This window comes from Orcinus orca, chromosome 15, assembly GCF_937001465.1.
Source record: "Orcinus orca chromosome 15, mOrcOrc1.1, whole genome shotgun sequence".
Classification (NCBI taxonomy): Eukaryota; Metazoa; Chordata; class Mammalia; order Artiodactyla; family Delphinidae; genus Orcinus; species Orcinus orca.
Genome location: NC_064573.1, coordinates 88,086,365 through 88,110,993, shown reverse-complemented (window position 1 = coordinate 88,110,993; position 24,629 = coordinate 88,086,365). Strand labels below are relative to the sequence as shown.

Genomic DNA, 24,629 nt, shown 5'->3' with positions numbered 1-24,629 from the left:
TTTCCCCTGTGGTAACCGTTAAGTGTGTTTTCTACATCTGTGACTCTCTTTCTCATGGAATCTAAGGTAATGGTACAAATGAACTTCTTTACAAAACAGGAATAGAGTCACAGAGGTCAACATTTTTTAAAGACTTCAAAAAATAATAAACCAGATTTAAAGACTTAGTATAGAAAAAAGAATGTAAAATAGCTCATTAAGTTTTAATGTTACGTGTTGAAATATTTCTGACACATTAGCTTAAATAAAATATATTGTTAAATTTTTTTAAAAAAGAAGCACCAGCATTCTGTCCAGTACATTAACCTGGGGAGACACAGGGCTGCACAAGTCCCACTACCTGCCCCACCCAGGGAGGCTCCTGAGAGGCCAGGGCATTGCCCATCACAGTGTCCCGAGAGCTGCAATGTGCTGGGCACAGAGAAAGCACTGAATAAATGTCTGCTGAGTGAATCCCAGGGCTGGATTTTACCCACGTGTGTTTCTCTTCAGATTTTTGTCGTGAGATCCGCTGTCCTGCTCCCCTCCCACTAGCAAAAGACGCTAAAGACCACACTTTAAGGACATTAAGATTTTATTTCATAAAAATCACAACATATTTTCACTATGGAGTGGCATTCATCGTCTTTCCTGCGCTATAAACTACTTTAAACACACTCTTGTCTCCAACTGCTTCTCTTTGGCCAAATTATGTGTAGATAATAAAATACTGCAGAAGCCAAAATATGTAGCCTATAAATAAAGTGCACTACTTTCATTCTTTAGAAATAGAGAGTTCGCTCATTACTTCTCCTGATATATTAGCTATGTAGGGTGAATATGCAGAGAGTTAAAAAAACAACAAAACCAAGAATTCCATCTAAAATAAAAACAGTTCCTTACTTGATTTGCTTCACCAGAAACTAAATAAGAAAGAAGAATCCAAGTGTAAATCTTAGGAATACAGTGTTCTCACTTCTCGGTGCTCTTGGGCCTGACAAGGATCTAACGCCAAGTTACAAGCGATCTGGTTTCTGGAATCATGAAGAGAGCCTGGAGCAGACCTGGGCGCACTTTTCGCCAGACACGGGGTCTCTGCCTCCATCTGCCAGGTTCACCCCTACGGCACACCCATGGGGAATGCCCATGGCATTGTCACAACGTGACATCTGGGACCCACCCGGACGGAAGGACAGAGGTTAACCCTGCGTCAACACGCCGCTCGGTCCCCCACCCCCCACCGGGGGAGATGCCTGAAGATGGTGTCACACTCAGCATCATCGGGGCGTGAGTTACTTCACGAAGGTGCCGGAGGAAGATGGAAAAGGTCTGCAAGGCGATGCAAAATCTCACTCGGAAACAAAGCAGAAGTGCTGAGAGAGGCGGGGCGACGCGGTGGGGAGGCCTTTAATGCTGTCGCCGTCACAGTTTCCAGGGAGGATTTTCCAGTATCGAAAACAGGTTGGAATTCCGGACCCACACACCTCACAAGCACTCGTGGCGCCGTCATCACAGGGTGACCTTTCACAGCCTGTTTCCCAGCTTTTCTCGATGGCGTTTCGGTTCACGTCTATGATCGAACCCTAGCGTTCCACGGGGTCCCGCCCACACACAGAGCCCTAAGGATCATCCCATTTCCTAGGGGGCTGAGTCCAGGTCCATAAATTAACATCAACTCAGAAGCTACAGCTATTGCCACCCTTCCCACCCCCGGTCGGTCAGGGCCAGGGTCCTCCCCCGGAGCAGCCCGCCGAGTGGCTTCTGTGCGTCAAGGTCTGCCCCTGTGGCGACATGAAATCGCGTACTGCGCTCCCCTCCGCTGTGATCCGCTCGCTAGAAACACGGAAAAGCATTTATAAGTGATGAGGAAGAAACTCTCTGCGGGACGTTATGCCTTGGGAGACGGTGGCTCTGATGGGCCACCGTGGTGAACACACAGGAGGCTCAGGTGCCAGGAAAGGGGGCGATCTGAAGGCTGACTTGGAGTCGGAAGAGCCAGCACTCACGAGGGACGGGGGAGAAGCTGTCGGAGCAGAACCCCCCCCCACCCAGGCTCTCCGCCTACGCGCAGCCCTGGCCCACAGACAGGGGCGGGGCACCTGGGCATCAGCAGGTGCCTGGCATCGGGGCCCTGATTTGGGTGGAGTCAGCAGGTGGAAACCATCCTCGGGCACTTCCCCACGCGCCCCCAGGGGCCTCCGCCCAACCTCCCCTGCGGGACCCCACCTCTCTGGTCCCAAGTCCCCATCGTGGCGCCCGCCGAGGCTAAACTTCCCTCCTGGCGCCACGGGCCTCCTGAGCGCACAGTGTGGAGGGTCTGGGGCTCTGCGCACTTGCAGTGACAAAGGGGAGGGACCGCTTTGTGCTCCGGGGGGCCCGTCCGTCGCCGTGTATCAGGCTGCGGGCTCAGCGGTGGGCTCTGTCACAGGAGTGGGTCGCAGGAGAGGATGCTGTCACGGGGGGCGGGGGGGAGGGCCGTGACCCCCAGGTCCAGAGAGCGACGAGGAAAGGGTCCCAGTTGCGAAGGCAGAGCGATGCTTGCGTGTGGTCTGCAGCGGGTCCGGGGGTTCTGAGCGGCAGGCTGCCGGGTCCACGGCCTCTCTGCTCACACGGCGGACAGGTCCACGCGGTGCCCGGAGTGGCTGCTCTTGTCCCAGGGGGTGAGCTTGGTGGAGCCTGTGCCAGGCCGGGTCCCGTTCATCTGCAGACCACACAGACGATGGAGAAATGGAGATTGCTCTGAGACGAGAAACCCAAGTCCCACAGGAGTGCTGAGAGCAAAGCCTTGTGCCAGAAAGTTGCCTGGGGATCCTCCTGGGGGCGGCCCCACCACTCCCCAGAAAAATGAGGACCCAGAGGGCGCAGTTCTCTGCACAGGTTCCCCTGCCTCATGGCTCCCAGGTTCTGGGGTGCACTCACCCAGGCAGTCCTTCATTCATCAATCTGTCGTTCACTCATTCATTCATTCACTCATCCACGCCTCTGTTCATCCGTTTATTCACTTATTCCTTCGACACTGATTTATCGAGCAGGCTGGGCACCGGGGCCTGTTCTAGGCTATGGGGTCACACCAGGGAACAAAGGCGACCAGACCCTTGCCCCCGGGGAGCTCGCGTTCCAATGGGGGAGGCAGACAAGGCCATGACGCAAATGAATAAACCAAACCACCGCCAGGAGTCACAGGCACAGGACGCTGGGGTGCGGTGGGAGCACCTTTGTTCAGTGCCGTCCAGGAGGGACTTCCTGAGGATGGGACCCCTGAGCGAGGGCCTAGCTGACAGGTGGGAGACTGCAGTGCAGTGAGAACCCAGGATATCGCCTGCTCCAGGCTGCCCGGGGGCCCTCCTGGGGGTCTGCGGGGCGGGGGGATGAGGGACCACTTCCCACAGGAGGAAGGTGAACCAAGCCCAGCGCTGGGAGGTGAGCGGCTTGTTCAGACCCCTGACCATCCAGACCCAGTTTCTCAGGCACCTGTAGGGGGAGGAGACCTGATGCAGAGGCCGGGCTGTGTCCAGCGGCTTTTGTGCCTCTTATAGGTCACCCTCAGCATGTCCAGTGTCTGCCCCCCGGTCAACTGATCCTTCCATCCCACTAAGTCAACATAAGAAGTACTGGCCCTGGGAAACGGGGCAGGAGAGAGGGCCAGGTGATTTCGTGAGGAGGGGGACCCTGCTGTGGGTGTGACATCAGCTCGCGCCGCCTGCAGGCCTATGTCAAGTGTGAAAAGCCCAGCCCCCGAGCCGAGCCTCCATCATGACCTGGGCAGCCGTCCGCCGACACTGATGGTGCAGGCGATGGAGCGCGGGGAAGGAGTGAGCGAGGGCCTGGGGCTCGGGCTGCAAGAGACACAGCCTCAGGACCACGTGGTCCTCTGTAAGGCAGAGGCTGCGCGCAGCTCAGCGAAGCTGGAAGGCAAGCCCCGGCGGACGAGGACCGAGAACAAGAGGCCTGGGTCAGGGTGGGCTGAGGACGGAAGGCACCCCGAGCAGGGTCGGCCAGCGCAGGAGGGGCGTACACGAGACACCACACGCACTCACGATGTCCGAGTTGAAGGGCTTCACGTTGGCCTGGCGGGTGGAGCTGCTCGTGAGGGACCAGACCTTGGTTTTATGCTTGAAAGCAGCTCTCACCTTCAAAGGCAGAATGCAAGGCTCATTAGAAGCAATTTCAGAAGTTGCAAAAGCAACAAGAGGTCATTCTAAAAGGTCCCGAGGAACTTGTGCTGCAGGGTGAGGACAGGACTCGGAGGCATCAGATCCGAACAGTCAGTGGTTCCGGAGCTGCGCTACGGACGTGTCACTGGTTCGTGTGACAGATACAGGCTGTGTCCCCGCGCCGTTCCCAGCCCTGCACGGGGAGAAAGCTGGACCTGGCCTGCCCTTTGCCGACCTCACAGTGCTGGGTGGGGAGACGGGACACACTCGACGGTGAACAGCCTGGGGGCCGAGCGTGTGACCGGCACAGAAACCACACAAGGCAGTAAATGACGAAGCGCACGCGTGGGGCGGGGCCGCGTGTGGTGCTGAGGCTGCCACCCCCTCCTGCCCCCTCTGCCACGTGGATCAGTCTCAGGCCCTGCTTGGGCTGCTACCTGGTCTTTGCAAACACGTGACCGCCATCGTCCTGGGCGACTCACCCTGCCTGCCCCTCCCCCCATCTCCTCCCTCCCTGCCTGACCTATCCTCGTGCAAATGGATGGACTCTCCTGGCAAAGCACAGAGGCGGGTGGCTTCTGCCCTGTTCTCAGTCCCCGTTCCAGAGGCATTTCCCCAGGACCACAGCCTGGAAGGGACTCAAATGCCAAGGAACACGATGCCACCCCCACAATTTACAGGTAAAACTTCTCCCACGGACTGTGGGTCCCGAGCGACAGGATCTAGGGCACCTTCCACCATCCCCACGGCCAAGTGCACAGCAGGTGCAATGCCCCAGACTGCACCAAGAGGAACGGGCCCGCGCCAGGTACCCCAGTGCCCTTGGAGCCCACATCATGAAAGCCCCCTCTCTAAGCCCTGCAGTCAGGAGTCCTCCTTACAGCCCAGGCCAGCTTCCTGAATGCCTCTGGGAGGATCTGCTGGGAGCACATCTACATCTCACTCTCCCTAATATGCCAGATGCCAAGCAAGGTCCTGAATCTGCAGCTCAGCTGTTCCACCCTGTCACCACCTCCCCTGGTCCTCCACACAGCCAGCAGGGCCCGTGTGACATCAGTGAAGGAGGATGTGCGTATGTTGCTTAGCAACCGGGATGAGGGACGGAAAGCAGCCTCCCTGCACACCACCTGTCACCAACACCAAGGCTTATTCAGGGCTACATTCCCGGACGCCAGCCTGATGCGGCAACACTGTTCCTGCTCTCTGTGCCCTTTCAGAAATGAAAAACCAGCTTCATACTGTCATGAAGTGGAGCAGACATACCTCTGAATTCAGGAGACAATGAAAAAGGAAGATGAAAAATCCCTGGGGAGGAAGGGGAGGAAAACACAGAATTAGAGCCACTTGCATTTTGTCACAAACACTTTCTGAGGGTTCTTTCCAATGCCACCTATGGGCTCTGAGAGTGGCATTGGCACGGCTTGGTGTTGGGGAGCATGTGGGAGTGCGCTGTGATGCTGGACCCTACGGTCTGGAGTCCGTAAGCGTGGAAGGGCATCCTGTGATCTAACCTAAACGCAGGCAGCCGCCACGGCCAAGATACAAAGACAGGTGGACGCCCAGACGGGCTTAACCTCAGAGAGGAGCAAACACGCTGGGGCGGACAAATGGGAGGGCACGAGCGCGTCACCTAGCGCGAGCCCTGGTGTCCTCACCTGCAAACGGAGGATGACGGTCACAGTGAGAACAGACACAGGCTGAGGATATCCGCAGATGTCTAGAGACTCTGCCCCTGTGTCCGCACCAGACGAACACTTCACGTGAGTCATCTCACTTAGTGCTAACAGGCAGCCCCCGCAACGTGGTCCTGTCGTTGTTCCCACGTTCCGGAAGGGGAAACTTCATGGGACACAGAGGATAAGTGAGGATCCCAGGACCTGGGGTGTGTGGGGCTGCGGCCAGGACAGCCGACCCCCTCTCGTTATAAACAGGCAGAAGGAAGCTAGGCGCGGGGGCGTCTTACAGATTGGAAGCCTGACACCGTCACGGCTGCGAAGCCCTGGAAGCAGCAAGGGCGCCACGGTGAGGGCCGGGCGGACTGAGCCTTCGGCTCGGCGGCGTAGGCCGTGTGTGGCCACGGGCGCCCGCCTCCACCCTTCCTCTGGGGGCTTGTGGCTCTGGGGACTCGGACTCTGGGCTCCCAAGTCTCGGGTTTCCAGGCTGTGACCCTTGCTGTCCTTCCATGCAGAGAGCAGATGAGAACTCAGAACCCAAGGTGTCCCCATCACCACCTCTCCACGCCTGGCTCCCTTGCAGGAGCTGCCCACATGCTGACCGTCTTCCTTTCAGGCCTGGGTGCCCCTCCACAGACACTGTCCAGGAGGACGAGGCAGCCCTGCTGTGAATGGGGTCCTGCATAGCCCATCTGCTCAGAGACCCTGGTGCACGCCCCATCCACGCCTGTGGCCTCAGGCCTTGGGGACCCTGTACGCTAGGGGTCCACGAGGTGCGTGCGTGTAGAGGGGACGGAGCACAGGGTCTCCCTCCTGCCTCAGAGGCACCCTGCTCCGCACGTCCACTCACAAAGCCGCTAGTCCCATCGGGCCCTCACCTGTAAGGAGTTGAGTACGGCGAACATGTACTGAAAGACCACAGCCTGGTTGTTGACGGCGAGCACGCCAAAGACCCACGAGGTGCCCAGGATGGGCAGCAGCACGGCCACAGCTTTCGCTGTCAACCTGCAGGAGGAACAGGGAGGGTGGGCAGGCAGGGCGGGTCCAGACGCCACGCTTCCAGCGGGAGCAGAAAAGGCCCTGCTGCGAGTGAGACCTGGTTCCTCCCTGCAGGAGGCCTTGGGTCAGGAGCTGACTAGCCGGACGCACAAGACAGGGTCCCTGCAAGGCCAGCTCTGGGCCAAGCAGACAGCTCTGCTTCCGCTGGACTGCAGCTGGCACCGGGCTTCCGGGAGCCGGCGCATCCTCTGGGCAAACTCAGGCTGACCACCCCAGTCCAGCTGGTGATGATGCTGAGGGAAACGCTGATGCCAGGTGCCCATGGAGCAGAGCACAGCCGAGGAGTCTGGGGGTAGGAGACACACCCAGCGCCGGGGCACCTGCAGCGTCAGCCTTGAGGCTCTCCCGTAGAATGTGAGTTCCGAGAGAAGAAGGATCTGGGTCCCCCAGTGTCCGCAGAGCCCAGAACAGAGCTGGTGTGGAGGCAATGCCCCAGGGGCTGTCTGAGTCCTGGCCGCCTCTGATACGTGCTGCAAATCATCGTACGCTAACTGGGGCCCGGCCTGCCCTGACTCAGACAGCTCAGTTCTCCACAGGGCGGTTTCTGCACGTAAGCATGAGAGGGAAATCCAGAGACGGATGGGTGCCACGCTGCCCAGCTAAGCAACCTCCAAGGCCCTCGTCCCTTGGCACTGCAACCCGCATGGTCTCCCTCACTAGACGGTGAGTCCTCTGAAGGCTGGGCTCTGCATCTCTGCAGCCCCAAAGCCAGCACAGCACCAGGACCAGCGGGCAAGATGAGGAAGAGGCCACGCAATGGATGAAGGACGAGCCAACGGTGCCGCTCAGGGATCCAGCCCCCCAGGAGGAGGCGTAATGGCCCTAAGGAGCTCCCTGGTCAGAAGCCCGAGGGCCCGGCATGGACAGCTCCTAGCAGCAAAGCCCTAGAAAACCAAAGATGTGCTCCCACACGGCATCTGTCAGGGAAGCTGCAGCTGCGTGTTTTCATAAAGTCAGTACAGTTAAAATCAGACACCTGAATCTGGGGAACAAAATATCATGAATGATTTAGATTCCATCTTTAGATCCTGGAAAATCCATCACTGAAAGGAGCAGCTGCTGAGAAGTCGATATCAATGTGTTACTTTTAAAGGGATGGTTCATTTTTACTTCAAAAATGAAGCAATAAATGATAAAATCTGGGAGGAAACTCCTCTAGTTGAGGCTCTCTGAGGACTTGTTAACACAGCCAGAGCAGCCAGGTCCCCTTGTCAAAGGCAGAAGGAGCGGGGTCCCTGCAGGAGAGGAGGCCTGGGCAGGCGGGGGACGCAGTCCGGACGCATAAGACTCCCCGATGCCCGTCCCCCTGCTCCCCGGGGGCCGGCATCCACCTCCCTCCCGCCCCCAGGACCCGGATCTCACTTGGGAAAACTGAATGTTCTCTGCTGCTTTCTGGGGAGTCTGGAATCATGACCGATAAACAGAGGTGAGAAAGCAGGTGGAAGGCAGCCCCGTTAAGGCTCCTGAGGAAGCATCTCATCGCGTTAAGTCACTGAGCGCTGAGCTGCTGGGCAGGAAGGAAAGGCCTAGATTGAAACCAGGAGAGGGGGGCCACAGGTGTTCCGAGGAGGCTGTGCTGCGTCTTCCTGCCCGGCTCCCGGGCTCCTGCTTCACCAGCCCAGGGAGGGGACGCTAGGAAGGGAGTGAGGCGTGACCCAGGGTCCCGCTCGGCCACGTGAGGAAGAGGCGGGGCAGGGAGCGTGCTGGGTGGGGAGAGTCGGGGGTCTGTCCGGAGGCATGGGCCGGACTCTCCAGGAGGTCGGTCCTGGGCGCCGGGTCACGTGCAGGACACAGGAGGGCACAGCGGCAGCGCCCCGGCCCTGCTTCTGCAGAGACACGGAAACGCCCTTGCGATGCACGGCCCCTACCTCCCCCGTGTCAGCCTCCACTTGGGGACCAGGTCCCCACGGAGGGCAGATGGGTCATGGGCTCAGCTGCCTTTCAGGGCCGCGGTGCGTGAAGAGGGGCCGGGGGCAGAGACGGGGGCGCGGGTGTGGAGTGAGATCCGGGCTGCTCTGGGTGCCGCGAGGGCAGCAGTCCTGCGGGTGCCGGGTCAGACGGGGCCCTGCGCACCGAGGGGAGGGCCGGGGGGCTGAAGTTGGGGTGAGGGAGGGTCAGGCTCCTCCCCAGCCAGGCCCCCGGGGCCGGGGGACTGGCGGCCTCACAGGGCAGCACTGCCTGTTCTCGCTGATGGACGAGGAAGGGAACTGACCCTGACCTAGGAGCATCTCGAAGGTTTCCAGGGGCTGAAAAAGCCTGAGGGGGCCGGAGCCACTTGTCAGGTTAATTTACGGTGTCTGGAATTCATTACAGAATAATTGTCTTATCGATTTGCTGCTGACATGTTTACTGTTTTCCCTTTCAGATCGGAAGAGATATAGTGTAGATCAAGTAGATAAAGTAACTTACAGAGTGTCAGCGGCCTAGGAACTGCACCCTGTCTCTACAGCAGTCCCTAAATTCCCTGCCCCCACTTCCTGGCCGGGTGGTTCGGGGGTGCTTACTGCACCCCAGAGCCAGGATGGACCGTGTGACTCAGGCCAGGGTTAACTGGTGATTTCCATCCACTGGGATTGATTTGTGGATGGGCATGCGGTCTGGTCTGAGTCTCGGTCTCCAGGCTCAGGACCTCTGATTACTGGGGAAAGAGACACACTTTCCCATGGACTTGAACCCCCTGTTGCAGCCATCTGGTCACCAGGAGGCAGAGTCCGTCTCAGCGTGAAGCCGACAGACGGCGTGGAGCTGAGAAGTGCGGGAGGAGCTGGGCCCTGGTGGTATTATTTGATGCGCTGGACCAAGCCGTTCTAGACTCATTCCTGGACTTATGGTTGCCTGTGTCGGTAGGTACGTCTTGTGCTTTAGCCAGCTTGTGTTGGGTTTTCTGTCACTCCCAATTGGCAGAGCCCCGACAATGGGGTGGAGAAACCCCAGAAGGCAGTGAGTGTGTGGGTGGAACGGCCCCCATTCAGAGACACCTGCTCCTTCGGAGGATGAACCAGCCCCAAAGCAGGTCAGGAAGTTCCACCCTCCTCAGGACAACCTGTAAGACGGCCGCCATCACCCTCGCCGCGCAGACGAGGAAATCAGGGCGTTGAGGGGTTGAATAGCTCACAAGGTCCCAGCAGATGGTAGGGCTGAGGCAGGACTGACCCAGGCAGGGCGGTCGGGCTCCAGAACCCTCCTCCGGACCCCACCGCCAGCTCCTCTCACCCTAGGGGTGAGGCAGTCTCTGGGAGAACATCTGATGACCCTCTTCTTTCACAAATGGGGGCAGCGAGCTGGTGCTGGTCACAGAGACCCATGAGGACGCACGTCATGAGGACACCGGGCAAGCCCAAGGGTGTGACCCGCCCTCCTGCCACCCGCGAGCAGCCTCTGTGGGCAGGGGGCATGGCTGATAGCCCAGGATGCCGCTTACTTGAAGGCGCTGGGATCTCCGTGTATCTTGTAGTTGTCGGCGCTGATCTGTGAAATGACCCTGGTCACCGCGATGAGGATGCCCATGTTGACCTGCGTGAGGAGAACGGGAGACAAGGTGAGGGCCGGAGCCACACCTGCAGGGCATCCGAGTCCACCGGGCCCACTCCCCAGCCAGGATTCCCAGGCAAACAGGCGGCGTCTCTGGGAGAAATCGAAGCCGCGTCCCTGAACTTTTACCTGCACAGGTCACCTGCGAGACCGCCTTCTGGGAGCCCACACCTGTGCTCCCGAGAAAAGACGGCCAAACACCCCAGGCCGAGTCCCCAGGAGCACACCGAAGAAAGCATTCCTCTGCTCGCCACCAGGGCAAGGAGGCTGTGAACCTCAGAACCAGACAGAGCTGCTTCCAGCCTCCTTTCACCATGTGCTCCCTGGGTGTGGCCCTGGGTAACGTACTGAAGTCCTCCGAACCTCAGTTTTTCCACTTAATGAGACAGAGTAGGAACGCCCACGGTGCAACCTGAGCGCCGGAGCACAGCCTGGCTCTCACCTCCTGCCCACACCCCAGGCCCACGGCTGCGCGTCCACAGAGGCCACAGCATGGGATCCCCGGAGACCACAGCAAAGGATACTTCATCTTCTGCCCAATGCTTCCTCCTTGCTAGGAAAGCTCCCCTTGGGGGTCTGGGGGCTGGGAGGCTCCCCTTGGGGGTCTGGGGGCTGGGAGACTCCCCTTGGGGGCTGGGGGCTGGAAGGCTCCCCTTGGGGGCTGGGGGCTGGGAGGCTCCCCTTGGGGGTCTGGGGGATGGGAGACTCCCCTTGGGGGTCTGGGGGCTGGAAGGCTCTCCTTGGGGGTTGGGAGACTCCCCTTGGGGGCTGGGGGCTGGAAGGCTCCCCTTGGGGGCTGGGAGACTCCCCTTGGGGGCTGGGGGCTGGGAGGCTCCCCTTGGGGGCTGGGGGCCGGGCGGGGGCTGTGAGGGTCTCTGGCAGAGGCTCTGGCACAAAGTGTCCCCTCCCGTGGGCAGCTCTCCAGGGTCCTGAACAGGGGCCTGACCAGGCAGGTGACAGCAGGGGAAGTGAGGCCCCGCCATGTCCTTCCGCTACAGGGTCCACAGCTGGATTCGGGGCTGTGCTGTGACGGGACCTCTCCCTTGTATCTGAAAACTTCTGAGGTCATTTACAGAGTCGGTGAGGAGTCCCGCTCCCGGCCACGTGTGAACCTTCAGGCCTGAGCACAGGCAAGGACAAAGGCGTTCCTGGCAGGCCACACAGGGAAAGTGGCCCTCCCCACACAACACCTGGGCCACAGCAGAGCATCCCCGGCTCTGAAGGGGACTCAGGCCCCTCCTGCCCCGGCCGGCCACGTCGCACACAGATCCGCGTTCCTGGCCTGAACGCCCCCGTTAGAGGCCTCCTTCTGGGGGCCCAGCCTGAGGCCTTTCCAAAGCATCTCTGCCGATACCCCTTATCTCAGGGGCCTTGCAGGCACTTCTCCGCGAGCTTCCTCAGTAGCCAGCTCCCAGGTCCAAGGCTCAGCAGCAGCCTCTCCCTCAGAACGCGCTCAGCAGCGAGGCACCCCTGCCCGCGCGGCTCCGCGGGAGGGGGTACTGGGAAGCTGGCACCCCTGCCCGTTTAGCCCCTTGCTTATACCATCACTATAAGTGAGTAAAGCTTTCATCATTAGTCTTTAGAGCAAACACAGAACAGATGCTGTCAGTGGGGCCCCTGCCTTCGCTGACCATCTCCGCACCCGGCAGCTTGGCTTCTGACAGGCTGCCTCACTCGCCCCCTTTTTCTCGCCTGTAAAGTGAGGATGATGCTGGAGGTCTTCCGAGGTCAGGGCACACAGGAGAAGCCGGCAGATGGGAACACCAGTGCCCTCTAGGCCTCCCCGGCCCGCACTGGCTGACCGGGTTAGCGCCACAGGAAGGCCTCACTCCGCAGACAAGAAAGGGGCGGGCCAGCACGGACGCCAGGCTATTGGTGTGACCACGCAGGGACTTTGCCACTCAAGCGGCTCAGTGACCGAAGCCAGGGGACTAACTGGTTGGCGCTTTAAGCATGGGGATGTCTATTCCAGACGCCGAGGTCCAGTGAAGTCTGCGAATAGCTTGCTCTGAGGTCACACAGGCGCTGCACCCGCACGCCCGTAAGCCCGTCCTCACCTCCAGTGACAATAGCTGCGTCACAGAGCTGGGACGCGGAGCCCAAGTGGCCAATCAGAAGCCACAGTCCCTGCTGCTCTCACCAAGATTCAGCGATTTTTCGTGATTAAAGGCTTTTCAGCCTGTGGTTGATTTCTAGAGTTCTGAAATGTCTGGGTTTTTTCCACGTATAATTCTTCCAGTAGCTTCTTTGTATTCTAGGGGGAGAACATTTACTGAGGTCCTCCGTGTACCATCCTGTAAGTCCTGCCTCTTCCGCTTTGGGAATTTATATCCCGGGCTCCTCACCCGCTGGCCAAAGCTGAAGCCTTGTTTGTAACCAGAAAAGACTGGAAACACTTGAATTGTTCCCGACAGGGACCGGGTTCGGGGGCTACTGTGGGCAGCCTACTCTGTGGGTGCATCACGGACCAAGGCGGCTCCTCCTGTGCGGATAAAGCCAGAGGTCCAGCACACACTGTGTGTGCGGAGAAGGCACAGAATGAGGTGTATATATATTTATATCTGCCTACATCTTCAGAGCACCCCTAGGGTACACGAGAAGTTAGCACCAGGGGTTGTCTGTTTGGGGGGCGGGTGGAAACCAGGGACTTAGGAGAGAGACGTGGGCAGAGGCTGCTCAAATATATGCACTACTAAGCTTTGCTTTCAACTTTTTAACCATGTGTGTTAATGTTCAAAACTCAAATTGCTTAATTACATGATAAAAGGGAGGCAACATCAAGCCTTCTTCCCGTGCATGTCTCAGCCAGGACCTCGGCTCAGGAGGACAGCAGGCTTAACTGTGAGGTGTCCCAATAATTCAGGGAAGGGGAGGGAGAAGCCACAGAGCCTGGGACCCGGGAGACGGAGGCCAGGCAGCCTCTGGGGAGGAGCCTGAACACCCCACATGACCCCAGAGGTCTCATCACAGCCACCTCTCCCTTTGCTGGCAGGAGGCTGACCCGGGATTCTGCCCTAGACCTCTCAGGTGTGACGCCAGGCGGTTCACACTGCTGTTCCCAGACGCTGTGACGTGGCCGCTGAATGGATGATCAGATTACGGCAAACTGTTTCACAGACACAGAAATGCTACAAGTGATTAACTCGATTTCAGGTCTTCTGTTATTTCTTGGCCTCTGTATTTAAGACCCGGAAGGAAGCGTTTCAATAATGTTGAAGCTGCCCACGTGACTGGCTGTTACAATTCATCATCACGCCCATGTCTCCGAAGCTTTTGCTGGGATTTATTTATTTCCCCTCTCCCTCTTTCAGCCGGGGGCCTGTCTGATCTCATTTGGCGTGCACGCTTCCCCCCGCGTTGGTAAGACAATCACGTTGGCCACGGCAGCATGAGAGAAGGTGCAGGCTAACCTCCGAGCCTACATTAATGTGCAATTAAGTGGGAGACAGCAGCTGAGGGTGAGACAAATCTGGCGTTTCATGAAAATACAAACCAGAAGCGGGCCTGGCCCCCTCACTCCATTTCACTCGCCCTGGCTTGCGCCTGGTGCAGACTGGGAAAGGCCCTGGGGTGAGGCGTTTATAACGTGAATGTGGGGTATTTCATCAACTAAGTATCTCCGCGTTAGAAGAGCCAACAAGCTACTTGTGACAGATGTCAAACCAGTAATTCACAGGCCGCATTTCAGCAAAAAAAAAAAAAAAAAAAAAAAAAAGGAGGGGAGGGTGGAGGAAGGACACACTCAGGACCACGGGGATTCTTGCTGGGGGGAGGGAACGGCTGGGCAGGGCTCTGGGGTTGGGACCACGCTCTGTCTCTTGACCAGACTCAGGGCCACTTAGGTATTTGTGAAAAATCACTGGGATGTGCACCACGATCTCACAGTGAAAGGTTATACATGCAGACACACATAAAGACAGAGTAAACGCGTCATGTGTCTCTATACCTGTTTCTGTGTCCATACAGGTATTTACGGTTCTGTATCTTTACGTCTGTAACTATCACTGTAATTGTTCCCGTGTCCATATCTGTTCTCAGGAATTGGTAACTGGGTCTGTATCTATGTATCTTTATTTATGTACCTGTATTTGTAGTCACACAACTAGCTTGGCTTCTCCCCAGGTGAGAGGAGGATTTTAAAACTCTAGACTTTCTCTTCCCAGACTTGGAGGTCTTTTTCCCGGGTGTCGCCGGCACGGAACAAGCCCCCTGGGGGGCTCAGGCTAAGGTGGCCCCTGTGGCCCATGGCGTCCCTGCTTCTGTAAGACCTGCCTGCCCCGTGGGCACTTTTGCACCCAGCCTCACTGGAGTCGCCCAGGAAATGGCATCCACGTCCCTTCATAATCGGGGAGAACAGCCTGTGAAGGGACAGGTGGGGGGTGCGTATTTGGCAGCGGGGTGACAGGTAAGCTGTGAACCGGAAGGGGCTCGGTTCTGCCCTTTCCCTCCCAGCACTGGGCCCACCAGGCGCCACGGTGACAATCCTGTCCCACAGGTTCCTGTCCCTCCGGGACCAACCTCACCGGGACACAGCGAAACCGCACACCCCAACACGAACACGCACCTTTCCAAAGTGTTTTAGTTTAAAATGATGCTCGTGATGTGTGGGTGTTTTTAAATGGAGGGATGTGCAAGCAAGTACCCCCGGACGCAGACCCCTCTCTGGAGAGCGCCATCCCCTGTGCATCCACCAGACGTTTCTCTCCCACGGACGTGCTCACGTGAACACGCGCCTGAACAGAGCTTTGCACAAGCTACACAATGGGGCCGGGCCCCGCATGTGACGCTGAAACCTGCTGTCTTCGGAGCGCCTCTGGGAACAACGGGGCACGACTCAACATGGCACAACCCAGGGTCCTCAGAGGAAATGAGAAACACGGGACACTTCCACCCCGGGCCAGCCTGAGCCCTGACAGTCGGAGAGGCTGGGTCTCAGGACCCCTCTGCCGCATCCCCTGGCCTGGGGTCTGCATGCTTTTCCTCTCAAGGTCCAGGGAGCAAACATCTTTGGCTTTTCAGGCCTCCCAGTCTCTACTGTAACAGCTAAACTCAACGGCTGCAGCGTGACAGCCGCCGCAGTTTGTAAATAAGTGCCCGGCACCTGCGCGGGATTTACCACATGAGCCGCAGCCGGCTGACCCTGCACTTGACCGTTCTCAGCGGACAGCCCCTCCCCCCAGCCCAGGGCTCTCCAACTTCCCACAGCCCACCTCGGACTGCAAGCCAGCTCCACACCGGAATCACCGGGAGCTCTGAAAGGTCCAGTAAACCCAGAACCTCCCGGGTGGGGTCAGGCAGGAACCGTTCCCAACCTCCCCAGGGATTCCATTACTAACAAGAGTGAGAACCACAGTCCTCGTAGGTGCACGGCTGACGTCAAGGAGAGGGGCTGGGGCGGGGCTGATGTCAAGGAGAGGGGCTGGGGCGGGGCGGGGGTAACGCCCCCTCTGGAAGGACAGCAGGGCTCCAGCGAGCCTGGAGGACATGGGATGCGGGGACCCTGCTGCTGGACCCCTCGCTGTGGTGGGTGGTAGGGAAGGATCCAGGCAGGGCCGCCTCGGATCCCCCGCCGTCACTGACCAAAGTCAGAGGAAACAGCTCAGCCGGGGAGGCTGGGAGCGGGCGATGCTGCCGGGCCCTGCAGACCTGGGGGGTTAAGTCAGCACAGAGAGACAGCAGGGCGAGGCCTTCCACACTCACTCACTCCCCTTCCACCCCTGCCACTGCCCGCGCTCTGACCAGGAGGGTTGAACTGGCGGGGGGACTGGAGTCGGGTCTGAGCCCGAGCCTCCGTCTGGGTGACGAGGCAAGTGGTCCTCCTGGACCCCAGGGGCAGGAAGGGAGGGCGCCCCGGGGTCGCCCACGGGAGCCTCTGTCACCCTGTGAAAGGCTGGGTGGGAAAGTGACTGCAGATGGCCCTCACGCAGCCCTGGGACAGGGCACAGCCTGGAGGGAGAGCTCAGGGACGTGTCACCGCGACAACGCACCACCTCCCGCAGCTGAAAGCAATTGATGGAAGGACCCGGGCCTGTACTCAGAGCTCAGGGTTAACGCCAAGGACGGACGCCCTGAGACCACAGTGCCGTCCCTTTCCCGACCCGGCAGCCCTTCCTGGAGGAGGTCTCCTTTACAGAGCCGCTGTGCCATCGCCCTGGGCTGGCACGGACTGCAGTCCCCCTTCCCGCGCAGAGATGACACAGCAGTGTGATTCTAACCGCCTGTGACGGACAGAGAAGGAAACATCCCAAGCACCACAAGGGAGCCAGCCGCCGGAGAGACGGCCAGGGCTCACGGGGTGCTGGGGACACCAGCTCCTGTGACACAGAAGGGCTGAGGGCGGAGAGACAGCCTCAGGGACCCTGCGGCCAGCGCTGCCGACAGGAGTGTGGCCTGTGGGGGACGGAGCACCGTGCACCCACTGCCCTGCGCGAGGGATCGGGGGGTGCACTCCTGGCCCCCGTCTCCTCCCTCCCTCTGAGCCTGGTCCGTGTCCATCCGGACCGGCCCCCCGGGGACACTGAGAACAGGAGGGGAGTGGCATGGGAGGGGCACCCAGCTGACGCACGCAAGACCCCCGTCTCCCTGTCGCCCACTCCTCCCACCAGGGCCCTGCGCGGACCCTACAGAGAGCCCGGTGGGCCCACGAGCCCTGCAGAGCTGGGAGCACAGCCCCGCCTCTCCTCTGGCACAGAGGCCCGGGGGCTGGGGCCACGGGGACCCAGGAGGCTCGCAGAGCCAGCACGTCAGGGAGGGAATGCCCCCGTCTCCCGCTTGTCCCCGTGGCCGTGGACGCCCCTGAACACACGTCACCTGGCAGGGGACCGGCGTGGAGGGCAGCGGAGTCAACGCAGCCTGAACGGGGGGGCGTGTGTGGGGCTGGCACCCCCGCCCCCCCCCATGTCCCGAACAGACGACGACACCACGGTGATGCCCCCCACCCTGCCCTTCTGGAAACCCTCTACCAAGAAGATGCTGCTGCCCCTCTGTGTGGCCTGAGGATGTCTGAGTGGAATTTTAATTAAGGAGGAAGAAGCCACATCTTTAGGCGTCTTCCCTTGGATACGTTTTTAATTAACCACCAGGGCCCACGGCCTCAGTCAGTGCCACCGAATTTGGAACAAAGTCAAAAGAAGCTTTCAAATCAGCCGCTGGGGAAGGAAGCAGGGGGGTGAGTGAAAGGAGGGCTGGCTGCACAGTATTTAGGAGGGGATGCAGGAGTGGTGGGCTTCAGTGCCACCCACAGACCCTCTCCAATAAGCCTATCCTCCGGCAGCCCTCCTTGGTGACACAGAACATTGGATCTGTCCTTAGGATCAGGACAGTTCATGGGCCACCACAGCCGGGACACCCGATGGGGGAGGCGACGGATGAGGACACCAAAGGCTCACGTGTCTCTGGCTGGAGTCCCTTCCCTCACCTTCTGTACCGGGCTCACCTGGGGGCTCAACACCCTTCAAAGGCAGCACCCTCAGAGGCAGTGAGCATGGCCTGGCTCCCACCCTGGGGGTGCGTGGAGAGCATGTTCTGGGGTCCCAGCCAAGGGTGTGGAGAGTGTGTTTTGCGGATTTGCACAAGGTGGGCAGGAGGGATGGGGGGTGCCCTGATGTCAGCCCCCAACACCTGTGGGGAGAGATGCCCAGACTGGGACAGCATGGTGATGCCTCACCTCTGACCAGACCCTAGCCAGGCTCAGCACCCAGGTACCGGCAGCCCCCTCTCCCAGGCCCTTTTCCTAGGGCTTCTTGGGGATCCCCACCTCTAGCACCAAGAGTTCAAGGGGATAAAATAATAAACCCTGCCCCTTGGGCCTGACCAATCATCTGCCTCCACCCAAGCCTCAGTGATTGGCTCTGGAACAGACACCTGACCCATGGGAGCCAATCAGAATCTGCCCTGGGACTTCTGCTGGGACTGCTGGGAACAGTGCCTCCCTCCTTACCCTGAACTGCAGAGCTGGAGGATGTGTCAGGGTACCAGCTCCATCATGTCCCCCCCAGGAAAGCCTGCCTGAGATGGAGCCAGCAAGGAGGCAATGGGACCATGGGGTGAGCAGGAGATACCTGTGGACATCACTGAGTGCCTGGAGCCAGCCATGCCTGATTCCCCTGTTTCCCAGGACTGAGCCTTTTCTACTCAAGGGCACTCAAGCTGGTTTACTAGCACCTGGGGAGAAGGGGGAGGAGAGAGAACAAAAGGAAGAGGGCCAGTGGAAGGATGTGGGGGAGGAGAGGAAGGGGACACCTAAACTAGTACAGCTACCATCACAGGCCAGGATTTTATCATTCTACTTATTCCTTGCACCTTAATTTGCCCCTCTGTAATAACAGAAATTACCATCTCTCCAAGCAGCTAATTTAGAGGCAAGTAAGAGAGAAATTTAATGTAAAAACACATTCAGATCTTAAAAAAAAAAAAAAAGATGCTCTATAAATTTGAGCTTTATTATTGTTGTTTTGTTTTTTTTGCGGTATGCAGGCCTCTCACTGTTGTGGCCTCTCCCGTTGTGGAGCACAGGCTCTGGACGCGAAGGCTCAGCGGCCATGGCTCACGGGCCCAGCCACTCCGCGGCATGTGGGATCTTCCCGGACCGGGGCACGAACCCGTGTCCCCTGCATCGGCAGGTGGACTCTCAACCACTGCGCCACCAGAGAAGCCCTGAGCTTTATTATTAACATTAAATAACTTCATGGGAAACCAAGTATAAGGACCCAGGGTTACAGCTGTGGTCCAGGCCTGGCCAATCAAGGCATTCCAGTCCTTTGGCCAATCAGAGCATTTCATTCTTCTGGCCACAGTGAGGGTTGGCCAATCAGAACATTCTGCTCCCACTGGCTTCAGTGAAGGCTGGCCAATCAGAACATTCCGTTCCTCTGGCCAATCAGAGCATTCTGCTCCTCTGGCCTCAGCGAGGGGCCCATGGTGGGCAGAGTTCCAAGCCAGGTCCATCAGAAATGATGAAAACCGATCCCAGGATTTGGTGGGACGTGTCGGTTGAACCATAACAAAAACAACAAAGGAGGGTTTTTTTCCTATGGCAGTTATTATAATTCTGTGTGGTCCTAGAGTTTCTTAGCAGCATCTGGGGCAACCTACCTAAGAAAGGAGCCAACTGATAGGAGAACAGAGCTAGAGGTGGGGCGCCAGAACCACGTGGAGACGGCCTCGTCTGAACCCCAGACGCACAGCCACGGCAAACGTTCCTGACTGTGAGCTTAGAGATCCCCATTTCTGTCACCCTCTCTGAGTAGGTCCCTCATTATCACAGGAATTCTGTTTTGTGTGGTTCTCGGGAGACTCTGACGAAAACTCCCTAACAGAGCCCTGGATCCTGCATCTCCTTGACCACGGAGATGTGCACGTGAGGAAATCATGGAAGAGCGTCGGGAAAGAAAAGAACCAGTTGGGTCTGCACTGCCCCTCCTGGACACACACCCACACCTGCTGCTTCAGCATGAAAAGCACCGAGGGCCTTAAGCAGATCTGCATTAAACCTGAAAACCTGCCCAACCTTCCTGAGTATCATTCGGGGAAAGGAGGCTCTGGGTCACACCCCCATGAGGGGCTGTAACAGGACCCATGCTGCCCCAGCTTAGGACGTGCTCTCAGGGGGCCCAGCTGCACCTCCACAAAGCCCAGGGCTTCCTCCACTCCGGCCCCTCCCCAGCCCAGCTCCGCGCCCGCACGGCAGAGGACGTACCACGATGATGAACAGCGCAGGAGCTACGAAGGCCCAGACGGCACCATTTCCGAGCGACAGCCAGCAGCTGTGGAAGGGGCAGAGGGTTACTCCAGGGCATCATCCCACGTCCCAGGGGCCCTGCGTCCAGGACAGTACAGGGACACCGTGGGGCGCAGTCATAATGACGTTGTTAATCCCTACAAACGTGTCTGTATCCTGTCCATGACCTCACGCCCCCCGCTCTTGGGAAGAATGTTCTAGGTCTGCAGACTGGCTCGGGGAAAAGAAGGCTTTTCCAGGTCACCTCGTTAGTGGAAAAATTCGCAATCTCTGAAGAGTCTAGCCAAAATCCAAAGGAGGTTTGAATTTTATTACGAGAAATAAATAAATGGGCTTTTGCCAGGGGCCGGCTTCCTTCCAGAGCATTTCAAACACTGACTTCACTAGTGTCTTCTGCAGGGATTCAAGGAGTGAGGAGGCATCACGTGACGCAGCATGGACCATCTTCATCTTCTCATCAGCTGTCGGTCAGTTCCATCGCCCGGCAGTGCCATCCCCCGACCCCGCTCCACAACTGAGACAAAAGGTCCCAGTGGATCCCAGCCACGGCTGTGATTTCCAGAGAAGCCTCATCTGGGAAGTAGGGTCCAGTATGAGGATATGAAATTTCTCCTGGCTTACGAGACATGATTCCAGGAACTCAGGCAGGACTACCATCTTCCTCTCCAGAGCATCAGAACCGCCAAGAGCCCGGGGTCCCTGAGACACGTCACCTCCCTGGATCTGGGGGCAGCCCCGGGGGCCTGGCACACCCGCCAGGATCTGGTGAGGCATACGGCGCATCCTCACGGACGCAGGACATGGACGTCCCTGCAGGGCCGCCTGGTCACTCACTTACGCCTGCTCACCCAGCACAGCCCCCTGACAGCACAGCACCGCCCCCCGTAACCCCACGGCGCCCCTGAGGCAGGCGCTGTGATGACCCCACCCTGCAGAGGAGGAAGCTGAGGCCCAGGGACGTTCGGGGACCCCAGTCCACGCCTGCACCCTGCCTTGCTGCCCGCGTCCTCCCCCAAGACCTCCTGGACCAGGAGACACGAAATGCCCCAGACAGGTGACAGCGCCTGTAAGAGGCTCGTTCCCGTCTGGAACCCAGAGCCTGGAGAAAAGAGCCTCCCGTCTGAGGACGCGGCACTTAACATGGAAACACACGGCGAGTCTGGTGGTCCCTCTGCAAAGGGGCAGCTCCAACCCAGGCTCCCTGGGAGGGTGGGGATTCTGCAAGAGGAAGCCTGTGCTTTCCACCATTTTCGTGCAGAACGTTAAGTGGGTGAGGACCTTCAGATCCCCGGCCCTCCACAGACACTCGGTGAGCTTCGGGACCCTTGCTGGGGCTGCCTCGCTCTCGGGCACATGAGTGGGTGAGAGGCTGACATCAGAAACAGACCGTGGAGCTGAGATGCACGGTGGGCGGCCCAGCATCTGCGCTCCCAGATGGAAAGACACGGAACAAGTGCCACTGAGATGTGTCTGAGGAGATGTTTCTTCTTTTAATTAGTGCCTTGGCTTCGGATACACGCAGGTTTGCAAGGAACGGGCCAGAACAATGGATGTTTAATCGTTCTTACTTCAGTATGGACTCAGAGAGCGCTTTCCTTAAGTGCTTCATCTTCAGGAAATTGTTGCCCTAAAGCAGAAAAAGCCAGATTCCTCCCAGTTTAGCAACTCAGCTGAGAAACTATCTCAGGCTGAAGCCGGGACAGTGTTGAACTCCCTCTCTCTCCTCTTAAAAGCTCTCCGTGGCCTTGTCACTCAGTGGTTCTTCAACTTGGCTGACGAGAGGGGTAGCTCCCTGAAGACAGGTGAGCTAAAGCCTTTTTCTCTTTGGGAGGAAAGGAATTCAAATTTCTGGAAGGTGAACACCTAACCTGGTTGCACAGTCCCAACCCAGCCTCTTCCTGATTCAACTAGGGACCCACCAGCTGCAGTTTCAAAATAGCGGCACGAGGTCTGGCACGTACACAGTCCCGTGTGCTGCTGCCCCAGCGATGAGAATGCCCCCTTGCGGGTGCACATCAGACTACACTTATTCACACAGTCCCGTATTCACTCGGCTGTAATTTAATGGGACTTCTAATGTACGAGGTACTTGCTGACCACCCCAAGAAAGGGTCAGCACAAAACAGGGCTCCACAGGCGACCAGGCTGTGCGTCCAGGACAGCCACGTGGATGAAAAGCTCCCAACAGAGACTTATCGGGGCCACCCAGTGCAGGAGGCACTCTGACCCCCTTGATGCTAGTTCCAAGGTGGGACGAAGCCCAGAGCACCGCCGGGGGTGTTTCTCACTCTATCAGGCCTTTTTTACTGCCAGGGCTGGAGGATACCAGCCTTGGACAGACCCCTCCCGAGAAGAACACAGCAAGACAAGGAGCCATGGGGACCCGCACCGTGCCCCTCCCCACGGGAGTCCTGCCCACACAGGGATCACCCCTTCACTTACTTCTTACTTGTTCCGTAACTGTCCATGGCAAAGACTATTGAAATGATACAGATCAGAAGAGGAAAACCTGCAGGAAGTGAGAGCAGGAAATTTTATTAGCTTTGCTCCAGTCTCCTCTGACACGTTCATTCATTTATTCATTTATACCTGACGTGTACAAAGAAACGTGCGCTAAGTGTTGAGGACACAGAACAGCCCCTAGGCTCCAGGAATTGAGAGTCTAAACAAAGCGATAACTAACACGCGCGCGCACACACACACACACACACACGCATTTTAGGGCAGATCTGTTATGAATCTGATTCTGTATCTGAAAACAACGCCCTCCCGGCTGCTGGGGAAGCGGCATGCCCAGGCCTCTGTCCGATCAGCTCCCTGAGCACAGCCTCTCCCTCTGCTCCCCTGCAGGGAAGTGGGGGGGAGAAGAGACAGCAAAGGGTCCCTTTCCACCCACTGACCCTCCCCTCCAGAGGGTGGTCAGGAGAAAGGGCTCCTGACCAGGACACTGCATTTTGCAGATTGCTAGGATAAAAGGGGGCAGGGGAAGATACATTAGAACAGGCGGCTCCTGTGCCCCTCTGGCCGAGCCTGCCCAGCCCATGGGAGATCTGCTCCAGGACCCAGAGGGAAGCCTGCTCCCAGCTCCAGGCCTGGGCGCCTCAAGGCCTCAGCCCTCCTGCGACCTCTGGTGGCTTGGTCAGCTCCACACCGGCCCTCTGAGGATCAGCGTTAAATGATCTCCTTGAAAAGGAGTCTCTGGAGAGCGGTCCTGTCTCTGAAACACTTTGTCTTGATGTCAAAATAGTCTGAGCACATCACAGGACATCTGGACAGTCGCCGGGCCCTCAAAGGAGACCAGCGAGCAGCCTCTGGGGAGAGGTGGACAGGCCAGGGTCGCTGCTGACCCGCCGTCACACTCGGGTTTTCTACCCACGTGCATGACCTCATGGAAGCCAGAGCGTTTCTCGGTGTCGGAGCCTCTGGCTGCAGCCTCCTGCCCTGAGGGACTCAGAGTCACAGGAGACAAGGGGGACGCCGAGGATCCGGCCCGCACCTGCCGCCCACTCGCTTGGGGCCTCGGTTTCCTCAGACGTTGCAGGGAACCCCGCTGCCTGGCTCTCTTGGGAGGATCACATGGGCCCTGAGATGGTGAGGGGCCCTGGGGACATGGCTCACCGACTCCCCCCCGTCCCATCTTCCCAAGGAAGCTCAAGCCTTGGGGTGTGGGAGGAGTGGGCACTGTGTGAGCTCTGGGTCCACAGGACAGCCCAGCAGGTGCACACGGGACCCTGCAGAGTCCCCAGGGCCCCGTCCGGGGGTGTCGTGGAAGGTGCAGTAAGAACCCGAGGTGCCTGGAAGGACGGATTTTCAAACTCAGTGGTTGAGGCTTCACTTTGAGTCAACACCACATCCCCCTCCCCGGATCGTGGCCACGGCGGGGGCCCAAGTCAGGGGCTGGCATCCCTTTGCTGCCCAAAGTTAAACGGAGGAGGTGAAGATTCTTTTTCTGCCTGCACAACTGACACGTTTCTCCTACGATCCCCAAAGCAACACTGACACTCAGAGGACAGGCCACAGGGCAGTGACTGGAAGGGTCTGAGAAGAAGGTGGGCCCTACCCTCTGCTTTCTCTGAAACGCGCTGCAGGAGCCGCAGCACCGCGTTCTATTCCCAGGATCCCCCAGAAGAGCTGTGCAGCCTCAGGGAACCAGCTGAGCCTCTCTGGGCCGCCACGTTCTCACTCTGGAAACGGAGATGACAGCACGTCCCATCAGGCTGTGGTGAGGATCACACGCGCTGCGGCCACGGATGTGATGAAGGATGCGCTGATGTATGAAGCCCGTCTCTGTTTAATGATCTCCACTCTTATTAACTAGCTCTGATGCCTCTTCCACTGTTGCTATCATCTGAAATTCACACCCCATAACCCATGCAGACGCTTGACGTGCTTCCGCAGTTGGGGGTCCTCTGGTCCGTCCTACGGACGGTGACTCTGTGGCGCTCAAGAAGCGCTCCCTTTGGAACGTGGTGACCTTTCAGAGGGACCACACTG

General features: G+C 58.4%; 1 protein-coding gene across 4 annotated transcripts in view; it reads right to left on the bottom strand.

Moving 5' to 3' along the window:
- Nucleotides 1–556: 556 nt before the first annotated feature.
- The window catches only part of ADGRD1 (adhesion G protein-coupled receptor D1), a 145,741-nt gene continuing 121,668 nt past the window's right edge, over nucleotides 557–24,629 (bottom strand). For 2 of the 4 annotated variants that reach the window (XM_004276633.3, XM_049698650.1), the window contains 7 exons: nucleotides 22,578–22,644; nucleotides 20,094–20,160; nucleotides 10,287–10,378; nucleotides 6,685–6,811; nucleotides 5,397–5,438; nucleotides 4,017–4,109; nucleotides 557–2,680 (listed from right to left, as the gene is read on the bottom strand). In XM_004276633.3, the coding sequence (XP_004276681.2) occupies nucleotides 2,585–2,680; nucleotides 4,017–4,109; nucleotides 5,397–5,438; nucleotides 6,685–6,811; nucleotides 10,287–10,378; nucleotides 20,094–20,160; nucleotides 22,578–22,644 (584 nt within the window). In that variant the 3' untranslated portion in view covers nucleotides 557–2,584. Of the gene's footprint in view, nucleotides 2,681–4,016; nucleotides 4,110–5,396; nucleotides 5,439–6,684; nucleotides 6,812–10,286; nucleotides 10,379–20,093; nucleotides 20,161–21,426; nucleotides 21,763–22,577; nucleotides 22,645–24,629 lie in introns of those variants that run through there. The other 2 variants (XR_007471934.1, XM_049698649.1) reach the window with 2 other exon arrangements.